Source organism: Lampris incognitus, chromosome 16 (assembly GCF_029633865.1).
Source record: "Lampris incognitus isolate fLamInc1 chromosome 16, fLamInc1.hap2, whole genome shotgun sequence".
In the NCBI taxonomy this organism is placed as follows: Eukaryota; Metazoa; Chordata; class Actinopteri; order Lampriformes; family Lampridae; genus Lampris; species Lampris incognitus.
In genome coordinates this window covers 35,555,996-35,575,366 of record NC_079226.1, presented here as the reverse complement: position 1 = coordinate 35,575,366, position 19,371 = coordinate 35,555,996, and the positions used below count along the sequence as shown (strand labels likewise).

General features: G+C 45.5%; 1 protein-coding gene across 3 annotated transcripts in view; it reads right to left on the bottom strand.

The window, feature by feature from the left end:
* atrn (attractin) overlaps positions 1–19,371 on the bottom strand; it is a 224,120-nt gene that overhangs the window by 82,325 nt on the left and 122,424 nt on the right. For 2 of the 3 annotated variants that reach the window (XM_056295270.1, XM_056295272.1), the window contains exon 24: positions 15,767–15,924. In XM_056295270.1, coding sequence (XP_056151245.1) covers positions 15,767–15,924 — 158 coding nt within the window. The remainder of the gene's footprint in view (positions 1–15,766; positions 15,925–19,371) is intronic. The other variant, XM_056295271.1, reaches the window with a different exon arrangement.

Sequence of the window (19,371 nt, the reverse complement as noted above, 5' to 3'; positions counted from 1 at the left end):
CCACATGCCTCCTCCGATACATGTGGAGTCGCCAGCCGCTTCTTTTCACCTGACAGTGAGGAGTTTCACCGGGGGGAAGTAGTGCATGGGAGGATCACGCTATTCCCCCCAGTTCCCCCTCCCACCTGAAACAGGCGCCCCGACCGACCGACCGACCAACCAGAGGAGGCGCTAGTGCAGTGACCAGGACACATACCCACATCCAGCTTCCCACCCGCAGGCACTGCCAATTGTGTTTGTAAGGATGCCTGACCAAGCCGGAGGTAACGTGGGGATTCGAACCGGCGATCCCTGTGTTGGTAGGCAACGGAATAGACCGCTACACTATCCGAACGCCCCCCCCATGTGGTTTAAACATTAATTTGTCTTAATCAATTAGTTGATTGATTGATTGATTGATTGGCTTGATTCCTTCTGAGGTTTAACGAGAAAAAACAGCTGGTGACTTTCAGAAGCAACTGTGATCGACTCCCCTGTCTGATCAGAATCAAGAAGAAGCCATCATGCATCACCCATGTCCCAGATATACATGCATCCATCCACATAGGTACACACACAGACACACGCACAGAAAAGCCCAACAACGCAGAAGCCACTATGAGAGATTTTAAAGCTTGAACCTCCCACCTCAAAAAAAAAAAGTTTATGAGTAAAACCGGTGTTACATGGGGATGTTCTGCTGCACACCACGAGCCATGCTTGTTTAAAAACAGTGTTTCTAAAAATGGTCATGCATTTCACTGGGACTGTTATGTTATACATTTAGGTATGAAACTTGGATACATCTCGGGGTGTTAACCCAATAGTGGAGAAATTGCCATACATGCTTCAAGAGAAATTGATGACACAAGGCAGGTTGCACAAGCTGCAAAACCAAGTCCAGTTTCCACCATTCTCATTCTTCACTGATTTTGTTTGCAGACAGGCCCAGATCCGTAATGACCCGAGTTTCATACTCAGCTTGTCTGGCATGACAGCAGTAAAGACAGACAACCCTGTGAAAAGGTACACACCCTCTAGAGGCCAAATCTCATCCCACAAAACAGATCACGCCAATACCTACCACGTCGACAGGCAGTGCCCGATTCACAAAAAGCCCCAACCCCTCAAGCGATGCAGAGGCTTCCGAGGTAAGACACTAGAGGAACGCAAAGCATTTCTCAAGGAGAGTGGGATTTGTTTCACATGCTGTGCCTCAACCGACCATGTCGCTAAAGACTGCAAAATGGTCATTAAGTGCAAAGAGTGTGACAGCAATAAACATGTCGCAGCTCTTCATCCAGGACCAGCTCCATGGACCGTCAAAGAGCCTAACTCAGAGCATGGTAGGGAGGAAAGGGAAGAAGGTTCTCCTGACATAATCTCCAAATGCACAGAAGTGTGTGGTGAAGCCAACACGTCCCGCTCCTGCTCCAAAATCTGCCTCATAAAGGCGCATTAAAAAGAAAAACTAGACAGATCGCAAAAAGTCTATGCTGTACTCGACGTCCAGGGTAATAGGTCTCTTGCTCGGTCCGAGTTCTTTGACTTGTTCAACCTTGGGGGCTCAAATTCTCCCTGCACATGTGCTGGAGTCACAGAGATGTCTGGAAGAAGAGGAACCGGCGTCATCGCTCAGCCCTTAGATGGAAATCTCAGCGTATCTCTCTCCACACTCAGAGTGCAACCATATGCCGGATGATAGGTCAGAAATACTTACTCTTTAGGCTGCCAAACATCACTCCCACCTTAAGCCTATTGCTCACCTCATCCCTGAACTTGACCCCGATGCACAGATTCTCCTACTCCTTGGCCCAGATGTCTTACAAGTCCACAAGGTAAGAGACCAGCGTAATGGGCCAGACAATGCCCCTGATGCCCCAAAACTTGACCTCGGCTGGGCTGTAGTTGCAGAGGTCTGTCTATGTGCAGCTCACAAGCCTAAGGGAGACAGTGCATACCGGACTAATGTTTTGGAGAATGGCCGCCACTCTCACTTCAGCCCATGTCCCAACCACCTGGTTTTGAAAGAGAAGCTCACAGTAGGTACAAGTACCAAGCCTCTCAGCTCTCAAAACCTACACTGCTCTCATTTCTCTGACAGCCCAGTTCAGAATACTGGAGATCGTTCACTGGGAAGCAAGATCTTCAAAAGGACAGAGGATGACAAGCAAGCGCCCCAGTAGCCTAGCTACCTTCTCCAACAGGTGCCCCAGCAGCGTAGTTATCCTTCCAAGCAGCAACAGCAGGTGTCCCAGAAACCCAGCTTCCATCTTCAGGTGCCCCAGAAGCCGAGCTACAGTCTGCAGGTGCCCCAGAAGCTGAGCTACAGTCCGCAGGTGCCCCAGAAACCGAGCTACAGTCCGCAGGTGCCCCAGAAGCCGAGCTACAGTCCACATGTGCCCCAGAAGCTGAGCTACCATTTACAGCAGCAGTCCCAACATCCCAGCTATAGCCATTATTCTGCTTTTTACCCAGACAGAGTACAATGGACAGTTCCTTGCCTTAATTTCTTCAGTTTGTTGGACTTTATTAAGAAATTGATAGTAGTATTGTGTTCAACACCAGGTGGGGAGTGTAATGTTATACATGTAGGTGAAGAGCATTGTAGTGTCTCCTCTTGGTTATTTTAAAGACTGCTGTCAGTTTAAAGTCCTTGTTTCCTATTGGTCATTTGTGATCACATGGTTAGGGTCATAGTTCAGACCAGCCATCTTATATTTGAGATCTGCATGATAATATGCTCCACAGCGTTGTTTGTTTAATCCATCGCATCCACCAGTGTTGAGCCTTGGAGAAGCTTTGGTCATAAGTTTATATTATATGTTACATCTTTATAGATAAGGATTTGATGAATATTTTGTTTTTCTATTTAATATTTGTAAAGATTTATAGATAATTACTTCAACCCTTTTTTTGTCATATGTAGTGCAGCCATGTCTAGTTGTGTTGTAATAAGCAAATATTTACGTTTCTGCACTTTTTATGTACGTTAAGAACATTTTCCTCTGTATTTATTGACAGTTTCACAGAGGTTTTGTCATTGTAAGAAAGAACGACGAAGATTAACAAGTAAACAGCCTTCAACTTTACTTCCACGTCTGAGACATCATTAATGCTTACAGTGCCTAGCACATCTGTTTAGCTATCTGTTACTTCGTGTAGAGCCACACACGCAGGGGACAGAATAGAGACAGAAGCCAAATTGACCAGTTTCTTGGGTGATGAAGATAAAGTCATCAGGTCCTCTGCTGACTTAATGTAAGACAAAAAGAAGGTAGGTAAAAGTCCCAGCTTTTGTGGGCCAATGCCTGTGTATACAGACAAAAAGAAGGACATACTATTGAAATTCATACTTTGTTTGCTTGCTGCTGCAACTTGTACACACACAGGTACACTCATACCATATGCATTTAAAGACTGGCAAACGGTACAGAGATCATTACAGCTTGACTTCGGACCACGTGAAAGACAAAAAAGAAAAAAGAAAACAAGCGATAACCTTGAGGCACTGGAAAGTAAGCAAGAGAATAAGAGACAGACAGCATTGTGTGGATGCATACAAAAGCCGTGGAAAGCTTTACTTGCATGCAGCCTGCTCTCAATGCAGCATGTGTTTTAACTTTGCATTCCACTTTGCCCTTGCACTTTCTCCACTGCCGTCTATGAACTGTTTTCCAACACCCAAACCTCTGCCTGCCAAGACCGGAGGACCAACCGCCTACAAATCCACAAAGACATGCACACACATAAAGAGAAAGGCTTCAACTGCCAACTAACGGCAAGGAGAGCGACTAACAAGGAGAGCACGCAAAGAAAAGGCCAATATGAAAAGAAGAAAATACCAAAAAAACAAAAACAAAACAAAAAAAAAAACACGGAGCGATCGAGAAACGGGACAGGCATGAGGAGAGAAAAACAGAAAGCGGAAAACGTTACCTCGCTGATGAAGGAAATGCTCCATGAGCATAAGATCACGCTTGCAGACCTGTAAGTGAAAACTTTGGATGACAGAGGGGGGGGATCTTCTACATGATGCCAACCAACCCAAAGAGGAAGGGGCCGGAAGATGAGGTGGACCAGGGGTCCCTGGGAGGTGTGTGTATGTCTGTGTGTGTGGGAGGGAGGGGGGTTGGCTGTCTCTAGGCTCTGCTGTCCGCTGTGCTGTAGAGCTGGCCTATGCATCTGGCTCTTCTCCTTAAGCTGGCTGGCAGGAGCCAGTGCTAGGCTCTGAAGCTCGGAATGGGGTTGAGGAATTGTCAGAATCAAAATCAGAAACACTATTTTTTTTTCATTTCATGCACACATGAAATGAAGTGAAACATCATTTCTTTCAGCCTACAGCAGTGCAACACAAGTACAAAAACACATATCCAAAAACTACAAGAACTACAAGAACACCAGGAGAACGAACACCAGGATGACGGTCGGAACTGCCGGTCTGCATGGGCTAGCAGTTAGCTTAGCCTGCCCCTCTTCCATGTCCTGTCAGACTGCCCTCAGTGTTTCCTCTTCAGGCGCAGCTGCTGTCAGGGCTGTGGGTCCTTAGGCCCACAGGATGCAGCAGACCGCACTCCCTCGACCAATCCAACACTACCTCTCCAAGCCAGACTCCTTTGACACACCTCCCCGCACTCCACACGACGACAATAAAAACACAGTCAATGCTAAGCGAGGCCACCACAAGACCGCCCTCGGTGTTACTGGAACTGCCGGTCTGCATGGGCTAGCAGTTAGCTTAGCCTGCCCCGCTTCTGCGCTCTGTCAGACCGCTCTTGGTGTTAGCTCTTTTGGCACAGCTCCAGGCAGGGTCGTGGTCCCTGGGCCCACAGGACGCAGCAGACCAAGCTCTCCCAGCTGATCCAGCGCCACCTGTCTGAGCCATCAAACGAAGACAAACTTAGACGCAGACGTGGACAAAGACATTGCATGGATGGTACTAGGTGAGGCTGCTGCAAGCGCGAATTCACACTGCCATCTTCGAACACTGGCACTGGGTGAGGCCACTGCAAATGTGAACGTGCGCCGCCATCTTCCCACACCGGAAGCAGAACTTTTGTTGCTATTGCTATAATTGTGCTATGAGAATTCACATATGTGCATGCACACAAACACACACACACACATGCATACACACATGAAGGCGGGAGAGAGGGAGCCTTTTCATTTTCTTTCCTCTTTTTCTCACTAGTGAGCCGGTTCACCAAAAAACCCCCCCCAAAAAACCCAACCAGCCAATCCTGGAAGTTAATCAGACTTCGGCTTTGATAGAGACTCCCTTCCATCCTTATGGACGCTGCAAAAGTAGGGCTGCACAACATGCATATTCACTTCGAACTCACCCAGAGAGACAGACTTGTTTTGAACATATGGACAGGGCTCTGGGAAATGAATGTTGGTCATAACAGTCACACACGCATATGTTGTATGTAAGCATATGGTGACAATGTGTTAATGAGGTTTTTGTTTGTCACATGTATCACAGTGTTTCTGGCAAAATCATCAGGTTGTTATGAAGTGCAAATTGGGATCAAGGGGTTAGAGTGCAAATTTAATTTCAATTTGTATAATTTATGACGCAACTGTTAGGTTCTGAGGGGTAATCATGGAGGGTGTCACAGCAGTAAGGTTTTGCTGGATATGCTTTTTTATAAACAGAAAATGCAGACAAAATGTGCACAAATAAACATGAAATAGATAAGTTAGATAGGAAATAAAACAATGAGAGATAACTGGCTTAAGGCACAACACAATCATCACAAAAAGGGGTTCAGAACATGTGTGGGTGCACCTGCACAGGAGAAGTCAATTATTTCATGGGTTTAAAGGTGTTTTTTTTATGGCTAACACTGCAGATTTTCACAACTTTTAAGAAACTCTGCTTATTGATGCTTCAACACTTAATAACATTATGTTGACAAATCAACACTTGCATTACTGATTGTTTATTCATTATTTTTAAATTTTATTTTTAATTTAATGTTACTTGAATAATTAAATTCATTTAATTTTCAATGTATTTATTTAATGAATTATTATTAATTATTATTCCTGATTATTGATTGCATTATCGATTACTGGTTTTAAAGGGGCGGCCAGTGCCAGCCTTACAAACTAATTGGCCACCCCGAAATTTCTGCCACGCCATTGGCTTCCACCTCGCTGTGAGGCGGGTGTTTGGTCAGCTTGGTTTGGTTTTTTTCCCTACCGAGACACTCTACCGTGCCTGTACCCCCCCCCCCCAAATCATCGCCCGCAAAGCTGGAGAGCCCCCGCAGTTCCATCGTTTTAGACATACGCATGTACTGCCATGAACTCTACTGGAGCTTCCCGCTTCTCCTGCACACACCCCTCCGCTCATTCTCCAATCAGCACCTGCCAGCTGTCCCCACCAGCACACTGTCTCCACCCACTGGCCCGCCCCCTGCATTATCTGTCAGCCTATCAGTTGCTCTTTCTGCCACACTCGTTGCGCGTCTGTTTATTACCCAGTACATTTTCTGGTCAGTTGGCCTTCGTTGTTTAATAAATGGTTGTACACGGCTATGCATGTTTATGGGTGGATTAACAAAAGCTATAAACAAATATTACATGTAGGGGTACTTTATTATATTTGACTATATGTATGTGTTGTGGAGTTTTTTTCAGTGACACCCCCTCCGGATGGATGGATGATGGATGGTAGATCGATAGATAGAGCAAGAACTTAGTGCTCATCCACATAGCTGTGTTTACCCTGCTATAACACGTCTGTGAGTAAGGTCTACCGATTAAGAATTACACAAAACTGCCACCAAATAAACACATTAGAACAAGTGAAATGGGCCATTAGGGCCAACACTTACCGTGTGTGTGTGTGTGGGGGGGGGAGACTGGCTTAATTTGAGAGTGCAGTCAAGAGGTGTGCAATTCATCTTCCAGCACAGTAGTTTTCAAACTCTGGGTTGTGACACACAGCACTAATGAATACAACTGGACTGAATTTCTGGAGGATGTTTATTTCATTCAGTTTCTATTGCTGCCACTACAGGAAGTCCATCTTCGGGTGCTCCTTACTGGCTGCTACCCGTCTTGTTTTAATTGTCTTTCCACTCTGTAATGTGGCTCTAAAATGACAGGGCGTAACATAGTGATGTTAAAGCATTGTGCCATTAAAGATACTTTTATATTCTACAGCTCATATTCTTTAGCTATTACGTGACCAGACGTCCCAGTTTAGCCAGGACAGTCCCGGTATCATAAGGTGTGTCCTGGTGTCCCAAGCTTTCTCAGAATTACGGAGGCCTACGTATATCGGAGAATAGTGCAAGCTCATTCGGGTACTTGTATAAATACCAAATGCCCGACCATATACTGCCAGGTTGCCGGGTGCTTACAGTCCCCAGTGCCCTGGTGAACACTTTCACCATCCTGAACAATACTCTGACAGACGAGGGAAACCATACAGAGTTATCCATGTACGTAAGGCCCTGCTTATCAGCAAATGAATCTAGATCAGAGTACTGCAGCTTATTGAGGTGTTTCCAGAACATGATTCTTACACCTCAGATATTAAAAATAATCGTTATTTCTGCTTCTTTGTTAAATGACATTTAATTGACTGAATGTAGGCGAAAGACACACTACACACATGAACAGCCAAACATACAATCGTTTCATGTATTTAAAAATGTCAAGGGGCGTCCAGGTAGCATAGCGGTCTATTCCGTTGCCTACCAACACGGGGCTCGCCGGTTCGAATCCCCGTGTTACCTCCGGCTTGATCGGGCATCCCTACAGACACAATTGGCCATGTCTGCGGATGGGAAGCCGGATGTGGGTATGTGTCCTGGTTGCTGCAATAGTGCCGCCTCTGGTTGGTCAGAGCGCCTGTTCGGGGGGGGAAGGGGGGGGGGGGTAGCGTGATCATGTTATTTCCCCCCCCCCCTGAACAGGCCCCCCGACCGTCCAGAAGTGGCACTAGTGCAGCAACCAGGACACATACCGACATCCAGCTTCCCACCCACAGAAACGGCCAATTGCGTCTGTTGGGACGCCCAACCAAGCCGGAGGTAACACGGGGATTCGAACCTGCGAGCCCCATGTTGGTAGGCAATGGAATAGACCGCTATGCTACCCAGATGGCCTCTAATAAGTTTTTCATCCAGACATAACAGTGAATGAATGAAATCTTTACCACTATATCATTATTATAGATAAATTCATGACTTTATGCTGAAGCTACCCAGCGTGTTAGAAAGGAAAGGCTGACATTCACTGAAGGTAGCTAGCTAACGTTAGCTTAATAACATTAAAGTACCCCGCCACCCAAAAATGGGTTTTTCTTGTGTTTGTGCCAACTACACTTACCATACCATCTGCTAGTTGCCGATTTTGGTGCACAACAGTCTTGAGTCTGGGCCTGAACAAGGCTCAAACATGCTCTATCTTGAGTTGCACCACACTGAACAACCAAGAGCGGGCAGCGGTGGTGGGCGGGGCGCAAGGCCTGTGATATTTGCATATTCATAGATCCTGCTTTCCTCGATGTGGCGGAAAGTGTAGATGTACTTCAAGCCTGTTTTCAGAGATTTTTTTTTTATCCTTTTATGTGGGAAAACCATATTAAACAATATATTAATCATCTCAGAGTATTTTTAAACTTTAAAACATGTCTGGAGGGGAACTTTAAGTTAACCACTGCGTAGGGTTATCAAAATGTTAACCTCAAAGCCCACATTAGCTGATGCCTCCTTAGGTATAACGTAGTCACCGACAATAGTAGACGTAACGTTAAAATATACATTTTAGAGCACTGCATTTCAAAGTAACGCTGTACTGCCATTTTCATGTCATTTAAACTCGTGCATGTGTACATAAAACAGTGGATCTGGAACTGCTGCATCTAGAACTGTGGGGGCTCTTTGGCGCTGCAGAGCGATGTTTCTCTGTATGCCTGGTTTGCCCTGCTTTGTCTTTAAGGGGAGAGTGGTTTTGCTATAGGTAGAACATAAAAAGGGAAAAAAAACAAAACAACTCCACTCTGCAACAACACAAACTCGTGCAAGCACCCGGACCCCAGCAGGACACAACTTTTCAGTGGAGCATTATAATGCAGTTTATCAATGCAATTGTACGCCTCTAAACTGTTGCGCTCTCGTCAGCTCTGCTGCTCAGATGAAATTCGCTAGCATGCTAATGTTGACACAGTAGCCTATGTTATTTGGCCTAAACTAAGTGGTTAGCTAGCTGTCAGACCAGTGGTTCTCAAACGGTGTGCTGTGAACAAAGATCAATTGCGCGATGGAATTTTTGGACAACCAATTCCTTTTTTATATAACCAATGTGTCCCCCATCTGCATTCTCACATCAATTTTGGTAACAGAAGGGGGAATAATTAGCTGCACATATAATGTCAGGACACGCATAATGAGCTGCTGGCAAAATCTTATGGATGACTCCATCTATTTTGTGACACAAGGAAGACAGTCTCCATCAAGAAAAAGAGGAAGAACTGGCAACAGACAGTATGAAAGTTATCTAGAGTTATTTGGACTGTCTGGAGATAACCCCCAACCCAACAACGTGATCTGCAGTGAAGCGTTACGCTAGCTATTATCAATTATCATCATCATATTATCATTATTGTTTTCTTTTTTCCCCTTTTTCTCCCCAATTGTACCTGGCCAATCACCCCATTCTCCGAACCATCCCCGTCACTGCTCCACCCTCTCTGCCGATCCGGGGAGGGCTGCAGACTCCCACATGCCTCCTCCGATACATGTGGAGGATTACGCTATTCCCCCCAGTTGGTCCTCCCCCCGAACAAGCGCCCTGACTGACCAGAGGAGGCGATAGTGCAGCACATCCGGCTTTCCAACCGCAGACACGGCCAATTGCGTCTGTAGGGATGCCCAACCAAGCCGGAGGTAACACAGGGACTCAAACTGCTGATCCCTGAGTTACAATAGACCACTACGCTACCCAGACGCCCTACAATATGCATTTTTGTTGGGTGGTTTGCTTACAGCAACTTAACACACTACTTAATACTTAGAGCTACTTAGTAGACTACTTAATACTTACACTTAATACTTACTTAGACTACTTAATAGCCTTAGCTTTTGTAAAGGAGCTCAGAAAAAGGTCATTTTTTCATGTTAGCCTACTTGACTATAAGGGTTCTGCAAAACAGGGGACTGCACATCAACAGTTATGTGTATGCATGTCAGCCTACTATTAGTAGAATATTAATGCATAAAATAAATTCCACATTCTGTGCGTGCACATTAACGACTCATTGTGGCCACTTCTAGACATCCCTTTGCCACCCCTGGGCAACCCCAGTTAAAAATTCCTAGAACCGCCACTGAACTCGTGCGTTCTCCTCACCCAAATACCTCTAGCCATCTTCCGCCGGCTGACCCTCATGGAAGAAGGGCACTGAGTGCAGCAGCGGTGGTTGTGGTCTGGCTACATAAACAAACAGCCAGCAGCCCAGAAAGGGCTAATTCAAAGGGCAATTCATTGCACCTGCCAAAAAGGCATGCCTCGCTACGAGACCCATCCACGTTGGAGAATGGACACTACCGCACACCCAGGACAGGAATTTAACTCTGATGGCCAACGAAATTCCACAATTCGAAAGCCACTTTCACTGTTATACTGGCAAAGTCGGATTTTATCCTAAACAAAAGAAGAAGAAAAAAAAAGGCAGTGATGGTGAGGTCCAAGCCAAAGTGACTGGGAGAGTTGGACAATTTACCAGGCACAAGGAAAATTGCCCAGCTTTTGACTGGTGGTTATTACACACCCTGTGCACATGCTTTTAATCCATAATACATGGCGGTATACTTGTGAGCATGTGTAATTTAGCATGTGTGAAAGCATCTATGGAAGCATGTTTGAAAAGAAATTATGCCGTGCCGTGTGATAAACACTTATGAAACACTATTAAACAAACTGAGGATTTCAAGCGTCAGAGTTATTGGTACACGCGAATGATGGAGAATCCTTTCAGCACCGGTCACAAGTTCAACATTAGCAGTGCAAATCGCACAACATTTTAAAAGAGAAAGTGAATGGTTTTGCTGCCTTTAAATTTACTTTTTTTTTTTTTTGTAAAAAAAAATTATACATGCACACATGCTCAAACTTGTTGGTATCCCCTCCACAAAAAAACAAAGAATGCATAATTTTCTCTGAAATAACTGCAAACTGACAAAAGTAACTGGCATCCACCATTGTTTAGTCCATAGAAATCAGACTTTGCTTCTGATTTATTATTCAACATATTGTAAATTGAGATTTCATTGTGCCCTAGACAGACTCAAGGCCCCTGTGCCAGGCACAGCAAAGCCCCAAAACATAACCGAGCCTCCTCCATGTCCCACTGTAGGTATGCTGTTCTCTTCTTTGAAAGCTTCATTTGTTCGTCTGTGAACACAGAGCTGATGTGAATTACCAAAAGGCTCCAGTTTTGACTCATCTGTCCAAAGGACAGTCTCCCAGAGGGACTGTGGCTTGTCAATATGCATTTCAGAAAATTCCAGTCTGGCTTATTTTGTGTTTCTTTCAAAAGTGGAGTCCCCCTGGGTCTTCTTCCATGGAGCCTACTTTCGCTCAAAAAGCGATGGACTGTGCGATCAGAAACTGACGTACCTCCCACTTGGAGTTCAGCTTGTATCTCTGGCAGTTATCCTTGGTCCTTTTTCTACCATTCGCACAATCCTTCTGTTCAATCTGAGGTCGACTTTCCTCTTGCGGCCGCGCCCAGGGACGTTGGCTACAGGTCCATGGACCTTAAATGTCTTAATAATATTTGCAACTGTTGTCACAGGAACATCGAGCTACTTGGAGATGATCTAGTAGCCTTTACCTTTACCACGCTTGTCTAGTATTTTCTTTCTCATCTCCTCAGACAACTCTCTCCTTTGCTTTCTCTAGTCCATGTTCAGTGTGGTGCATACAGTGATACCAAACAGCACAGTGACGACTTTTCTCTATTTAAACAGGCTTGATGACTGATTACATGATTGGAGACGTGTGATACTAATTAAAGAAACTAATTAGTTAGAAATATCACTATAATTCAGTTATCTATTATCTTTTCTAAGGGGTGCCAACAAACATGTCCAGGCCATTTTAGAATATCTTTGTAATCATTAATTAATCTCTTTTCACAGCTTCTTTACTTTATTCTAAGCTGTACCAAAGGCATGCTAAGTATACATGACGAAGTAGCTTTTTATTTCATCAATTTTCAGGGGGAATGAAGCGTTATTTCAATGAGCTGTAGGGGTACCAACAAATGTGAATATTTATATCTATCTATATCTACAACTATATTTATATATATAAAACCCAGCCACTGAGGATCCTCAGTGCCGGTCCCAAGCCTAGATAAATGGGGAGGGTTGTGTCAGGAAGGGCATCCGGCGTAAAATGTTTGCCAAATCAAATATGTGGATCATAAATCAGATTTTCATACCGTATTGGTCGAGCCCCGGGTTACAGACAATGCAATGCTGTATATAAATTTTTTTTGTCCCTCAAAAAAAAATCAAGCAAACCACTGTTTTTATTTGCAAAACCCATACTACAGGGTGTCCAGGTGGCGTAGCGGTCTTTTCCGTTGCCTCCCAGCACGGGGATCTCCGGTTTGACTCCCCGTGTTACCTCCGGCTTGGTCGGGTGTCCCTACAGATACAACTAGCCATGTCTGTGGGTGCGAAGCCGGAAGTGGGTATGTGTCCTGGTCGCTGCACTAGCGCCTCCTCTGGTAGGTCGGGGCGCCCGTTTGTGGGGGAGGGGGAACTGGGGGGAATAGCGTGATCCTTCCACGCGCTACGTCCCCCTGGCGAAACTCCTCACTGTCAGGGGAAAAGAAGCGGCTGGCGACTCCACGTGTATGGGAGGAGTCATGTGGTAGTCTGCAGCCCTCCCCGGATTGGCAGAGGGGGTGGAGCAGAGACCGGGACGGCTCGGAAGAGTAGGATGATCGGCCAAGTACAATTGGGGGGGGGGGGGATGGGTAAAAATCCAAATAAATAAATAAACAAATAAGCAACCACCCCCACCCCCCGCAGAGAGCCGCAAGAATGGGTCCACCCCACACTATCCCCTGTCCACACTGTTCCAGCCTCTTCTATTCTCACCTTGGACTGTCAAGCCATCTTCGTTTTAAGCACACATCTTAATCTCTTGGAATGGATCCTCAGACATGAAAGACGCCAACGACGATGACGCATTTGAAGTATCATGTGCACACTGGCAAAGGAAGGCAAAATACCTTCAAACAGTACTAAAGTAATGGGATGTAGGACTACCTTCCCCAGCCACAACAGTCTCTACTCTCTTATTCATCAACAGTCAACTTTCAGTGAGCACAACTATTCTCCCTGTGGTCCCGCACACGTATTGCCATGATCAGTTATGTAAACAAGGTCTTCCTCCGATAACGGGATTACTGGAACCTGCTAGTCTCTCCCGTTCTCCTTTTCACAGACCGTCAACTCATCATCACCCAAACACCTCTTTTGGTGGTCATTCAAGTTTTGATCAGTCTGCCTGAGGTGGAGCGGGAGACACACAGACACACAGACACACACAGGGACAGACAATCACCCACTGCTGAGCAAAAATTGGATAGCTTTGTAGCAGCAATCTAGAAGATTCCAGTTGGGTTCTTCTTTACATACACTTCCCAGGAGTCATATTGAAACTGCTTACCAGTTTGTCTGCCACGACATGGGGAAATGCAGCATTTCTTCCGACCATCCTCTCTGGTGGACTGGCCAAAAAATATCACCGACTTTGCAACAACTCGGGATCGGGATGTCACCACAGACACGTGTGTATTTCTCCGTATTACTGCAAAAGGGAGGGCTTCTACCATCACAGGCTGTTTCGCCTCACTGGGGTAAAGACGGTAACTTGACACACGTTTATTTAAGTGAAAATCTTTGAGAGCGCCACGGATGTTCTGGATCCATCCGTCCATTATCAAAGCCGCTTATCCCAACTGGTCGCGGGAATGCTGGAGCCTATTCCAGCAGTCATTGGGCAGCAGGCGGGGAGACACAGGGACGACACAGGGCCCACACACACAGACGCACACATTCCCATCTAGGGACAATTTAGTACGGCTGATTCACCTGACCTACATGTCTTTGGACTGTGGGAGGAAACCGGAGCACGCGGAGGAAACCCACACAGACACAGGGAGAACATGCAAACTCCACACAGAGGATGACCCCCAAGGCTGGACAACCCCGGGGCTCGAACCCAGAACCTTCTGGCTGTGAGCAGGGCTCGAAATTAACTTTTTTCCTCAGTGTCCCACAACTGTCCCGAATTCTACTTTGTATTGTCCCGGACATAACCAACAGTGTCCCAAATTTTAATTCTTGTCGTCGCTCCCCCAATTATGCAGAATACATATAATTTGATCCTTTTTTGTGACTTAATCATCACACCATGGACTCTGGTCCACCATATAAGTTTAAAATACGTATTCTTTTATTAAACATATGAATATTAGTTTCGGGAGCTTTGGGAGTCGTCAGTCGTTTCGGGAGTTGGCAGTATTGGGGCTTGCATAAGCGAGATGTTTATTCAACCACCTCAGCATTTCTTTCTTCTTCTTCTTTTAACCGTCGTTGATGATGGTCTATCGCTCTGGCTATATGAATGTTGCATTGGCGCGAGTCAAGCAGCAGCCCCTGGTTGGGTGGATGACGTAGAATGCATTATATGATTTGCACGAACAGGCGATTGACTGCCCTATCGTGAGGTGCCGCAAGAACGTAAGCCTTCTGTAGTTTTGCCGTTCACACGTTTTTATTAAATTATTCAAACGACAAAGTAACGTCTAGATACTCATAATTAACGACTTTGCAAATAACACCTATTTTGAAGTTTACTTTGACATTTTTTTTCACTGTCCCGGAATTGTCCCAGACAAAATCTATTTGTGTCCCAGTAGGATTTTTTATGGTCCCCGGGACATCGGGACATCATTAATTTCGAGCCCTGGCTGTGAAGCAACCGTGCTTACCACTGCACCACCATGCTGCTGCTAACATAATAAATATAAATGTGTTTATTTACATGAATGTGGTGGTCTTTCACTGTGGAAATGCCCCCCTGTGGTTCTAATACAAAAACATGGGGCTGTCCATATTTGTGCAGTTTGGGTGAATCACGTCTCTTCTTTGCCGCTCAGATTATCTTTGACCCGATTGGGTAAAACAATGGGTGCGTGTAGGTTCCGAGTCAATGACAGTCGTTGGAATACTGGACTTGATGTACTGTATTTACCATTTTATTTTTATTGAATTTAAAGGCCTTCAATGCTTCAATGTTTATGAGCAGTATTGCAAGGCTGACACAGCTGCATTTGCATTTTTGGGAAAAATGGGGGGAAAAAATCAATGAAAAAAGAAAAGAAAAGGCCATTTGGTTGGGCCTTTGAGTTCTACATTACTACAGGTTTCGGCCAAGTGGTCCTCATTAAAGCCAAAACCTGGACCCCGCTTAGTATTGCTTTGCTCTCATTGCAATACACAATACAAACATACAAATGAGTTGAGCAAGCCAGAGTGTGCATGTAGGACAGCTGGGCCCCTTGGTCATACAAAGCAACAGTTCTTATTACATTTTCATAATCGTATTATTTGAGTATGTCGAGTAGCAGGATGAGGTTGAAATGCAATTTCATGGTGAAATAGCGCAAACTATTTGCCAATTTATTTCATCTACGCAGGGCCATTACAGGAAACCATCACTTAGGTGAAGAAAAACTTACTTGGATCTTAATGGGCCAGGTAAAGTTACTGATATAGACAAAGAAGGTGATGTTGGGGTTGTTGCGGAAGTCAAAGTTCTCGTTGGAGAAGCTGTCCCTGAACTCCTTGATGTTGCTCCTGCACACGATGGGGATCTCCTCCCCGGTCTGGGTACCTGCTGAACCACAGAGAAGGGGGAGGGAGAGGGGAATTGGTTGGAAGTACAGAGGAGAGAGAGGGGAGGGAATGGGTAACAGCAGGAATTAAGGAAGGAAGAGAGAGGGCCAGAGAAAGCAAGAAAAGAAACCATGAAGTGAGAAAGGAGAACAGACAGAACGACAGAAAGCAAGATATCGATGACAGAAGTTACTTACTGAAACTCTTGTGAACTGAAAACGTAGACCTCTGTGAACTGAGCGGCTCAGGTTTTGTTTGGACGAATCCAGATTGGATGACATTGTACTACTCTTCCCTCAGTTTGATTGGCGATCACATGACCTTGTTCACCTGGCTTGTGTCAGCTCCACCCGCCCACTGGCCGTTATTTATGGGAGCACTTCCTACTATGTTGTTAGCCTGACTTTGCTTTCTTTGTCCCCCCCCCCCCTTTCTCCCGATTGCACCTGGCCAATCACCTCACTCTTCCGAGCCATCCCGGTCGCTGCTCCACCCCCTCTGCCGATCCGGGGAGGGCTGCAGACTACCACATGCCTCCTCCGATACATGTGGAGTCGCCAGTCGCTTCTTTTCACCTGACAGTGAGGAGTTTCACTAGGGGGATGTGGTACATGAGATGATCATGCTATTCCCCCTATTCCTCCCGCCCCCGAACAGGCGCCCCAACCGACCAGAGGAGGCGTTAGTGCAGTGACCAGGACACATACCCACATCTGGCTTCCCACCCAGGCAGACAGGGCCAATTGTGTCTGTAGGGACACCCGACCAAGCTGGAGGTAACGCGGGGATTTGAACCGGAGATCCCCGTGTTGCTAGGCAACGGAATATACCACTACGCTACCTGGGTACCCAACACATTTGGTTTAATATGACAATGTGACACAAATAGTCTTATCACATTCTATTAATATAGCTCTATGTAGTATATCTTCATTAAGAGTCTTAATACTACTTATGTCAGATGAAAATGATCTGATGCCAACAACTATTAATGTAACATGACACCTTGTGTAATTGTAAAATCTTCATGCTGTAAGCAACTTGATTATAACATTTTTGCGTGCACAGTTAGGCATGCTTCCAGACACCACTGAGACCCCAAAATGGGCCAAGAAGCTGCATACAAAATAACATTTAAGTCCACCGGCGAAGCAGCAGTGGCAACATAATTACTTTCAGAGGTGCACAAACTATCGAACCCCTGTCTGACATTTCCACTCACAGCAGCATTAGCGAACGAAATTGTTTCCAACACCCGGACGTAAGGAAACATAACTGTGTTCAACAAAGGCACAGAGAGAAGGCTTTATCATATAACCTACAGCCACACGTACAAGAAGGTCCTGCCTCAAGCGGACATGATAGCCGCGGCCAAAGAGTTTCTGTAGGGAAATGAGGGATGCACGCTCCTTTGTGGAAGGTTTGAGGAGCACTAGAGCATGTGAGGACTGAATTTATAGTCTATTATTATTTTATTTCTATTCTTCTGCAGCTGGTTTTAGGATGTGTGTGTGTGTAACAGCCTCTTATGTGGAATAGTGGGATAAGGTATTTGTGGGAAAGTGGGTTGAAATAAGGGTGTCTCCCCCTTTTTTTTTTTCATGGCCACGGTTTCTGTCTAAATACAAATAGGCAGTTTCAGTTTATGGTCATTTTCATTAAAAGAGAAAAAAATGGGAAGCAAAAGTCGTTTTTCTTTCTTTTTTTGGATTTCCTCCCATTTTCTCCCCAGTTGTACTTGGTCAATTACCCTATTTTCTGGGCCGTCCCAGTCGCTGCTCCACCCCCTCTGCCTATCCGGGGAGGGCTGAAGACTACTACGTCTCCCGCCGATCCATGTGGAGTTGCCAGCCGCTTCTTTTCACCTGACAGTGAGGCGTTTCGCCAGGGGGACGTAGCGCATGGGAGGATCACGCTATTTTCCCCCTGGTTCCCCCTCCCCCCCAAACAGGCACCCCAACCGACCAGAGGAGGCGCTAGTGCAGCGACCAGGACACATACCCACATTCGGCTTCCCACCCACAGACACGGCAAATTGTGTATGTAGGGACGTCTGACCAAGCCAGAGGTAATGCGGGGATTCGAACCGCCGATCCCCCGTGTTGGAAGACAACGAAATAGACCGCTATGCTACCCGGACTGACAGCTTTTTTTAAACAATTCCCCGATGTTGGGAAGCCAAAAGTTTCTGTCCCGACTAAATCAAATAAAGTAAAGCCATTTTGAGACAAGTGCCTCTGCCAAGTGACGTTAGAAAGTACAAAACACCTGAACTGCGAACAACCATGAAAGAGTCTGCAGCCAGGAGACACCAATGGGTCTGTGACATCTTAAGATGCTACGCTTACCACCTCATCAGATCCAGTTCATATGTACAGTATTCATCTACCTGGCTGAAGAGGAACGATATTACTTGCTGCTATGGTCAGACGTAAAAAAGACATTTATCCATAATTTCCTTAATTGTTTACTTGCCAAATTATATATGCAGATATTCTGATCAGTGTTGTAGTACTCGAGTCCAGGACTCGGACTCGAGTCGGACTCGTGACTCGACTTGGACTTGAGCACTGATGACTCGGGACTTGGACTCGGCTCGTGGTTTAGTGACTCGACTACAACACTGGTGTGTGTGCACATGCTTGCGAGTGCATTTGTTTGGCTGTTGTGTCACAAGGTATGTTTGTTTCATGTCGACCTTTTTTATTTGTATGTCAACTTTTTTACGGCGCCAGAGTGGAGCACTGAAGCCCATCTTGGAACTCGACCTTGACGACTCAGACTCGGACTCAGGTAATGGGGACTTGACTTGGACTCTTCTCTGGGGACTCAGACTTGGACTTGGACTCAAACACTGGGGACTCGAGACTCGACTCGGACTCGAAGCTTAGTGACTCGACTACAACACTGATTATGATATTCTTAGGTATGTAGATACCCATCAATACATTGGTAAATATACAGTTTTATTCTAATTCAAAAAATATTGTTTATTTTTCTGTCTTTATGTTGAACCTCCCACTAAAACAAGTACCTAGTATGTACAAAGCTTCCTGGGTGTCAGTAAAACTTCCCTCAAACTATCAAACTTGAGTTTTTCTTTCTGATTCAAACCCTGACGTCATAAACTCAAACTCTCTTCTGAGCTTCCTTACTTACATGTCTGGTTGAAATTGAATCATCTAACTATCAACATCAAGAAAACAGAACGTATGTATTTCAATTCCCCTGAGTAATCTCCATCTACATATGTATGAACCTATTCACTTTTTACATCAACCCTCACCATCAAAAAAGCCCACATCTGGCTTCCCACCCGCAGACACGGCCAGTTGTGTCTGTAGGGATGCCCGACCAAGCCGAAGGTAACACGGGGATTCAAACCGTCGAGCCACGTGTTGGTAGGCAACAGAATAGACCACTACGCTACCAGGATGCTTTGTAAACC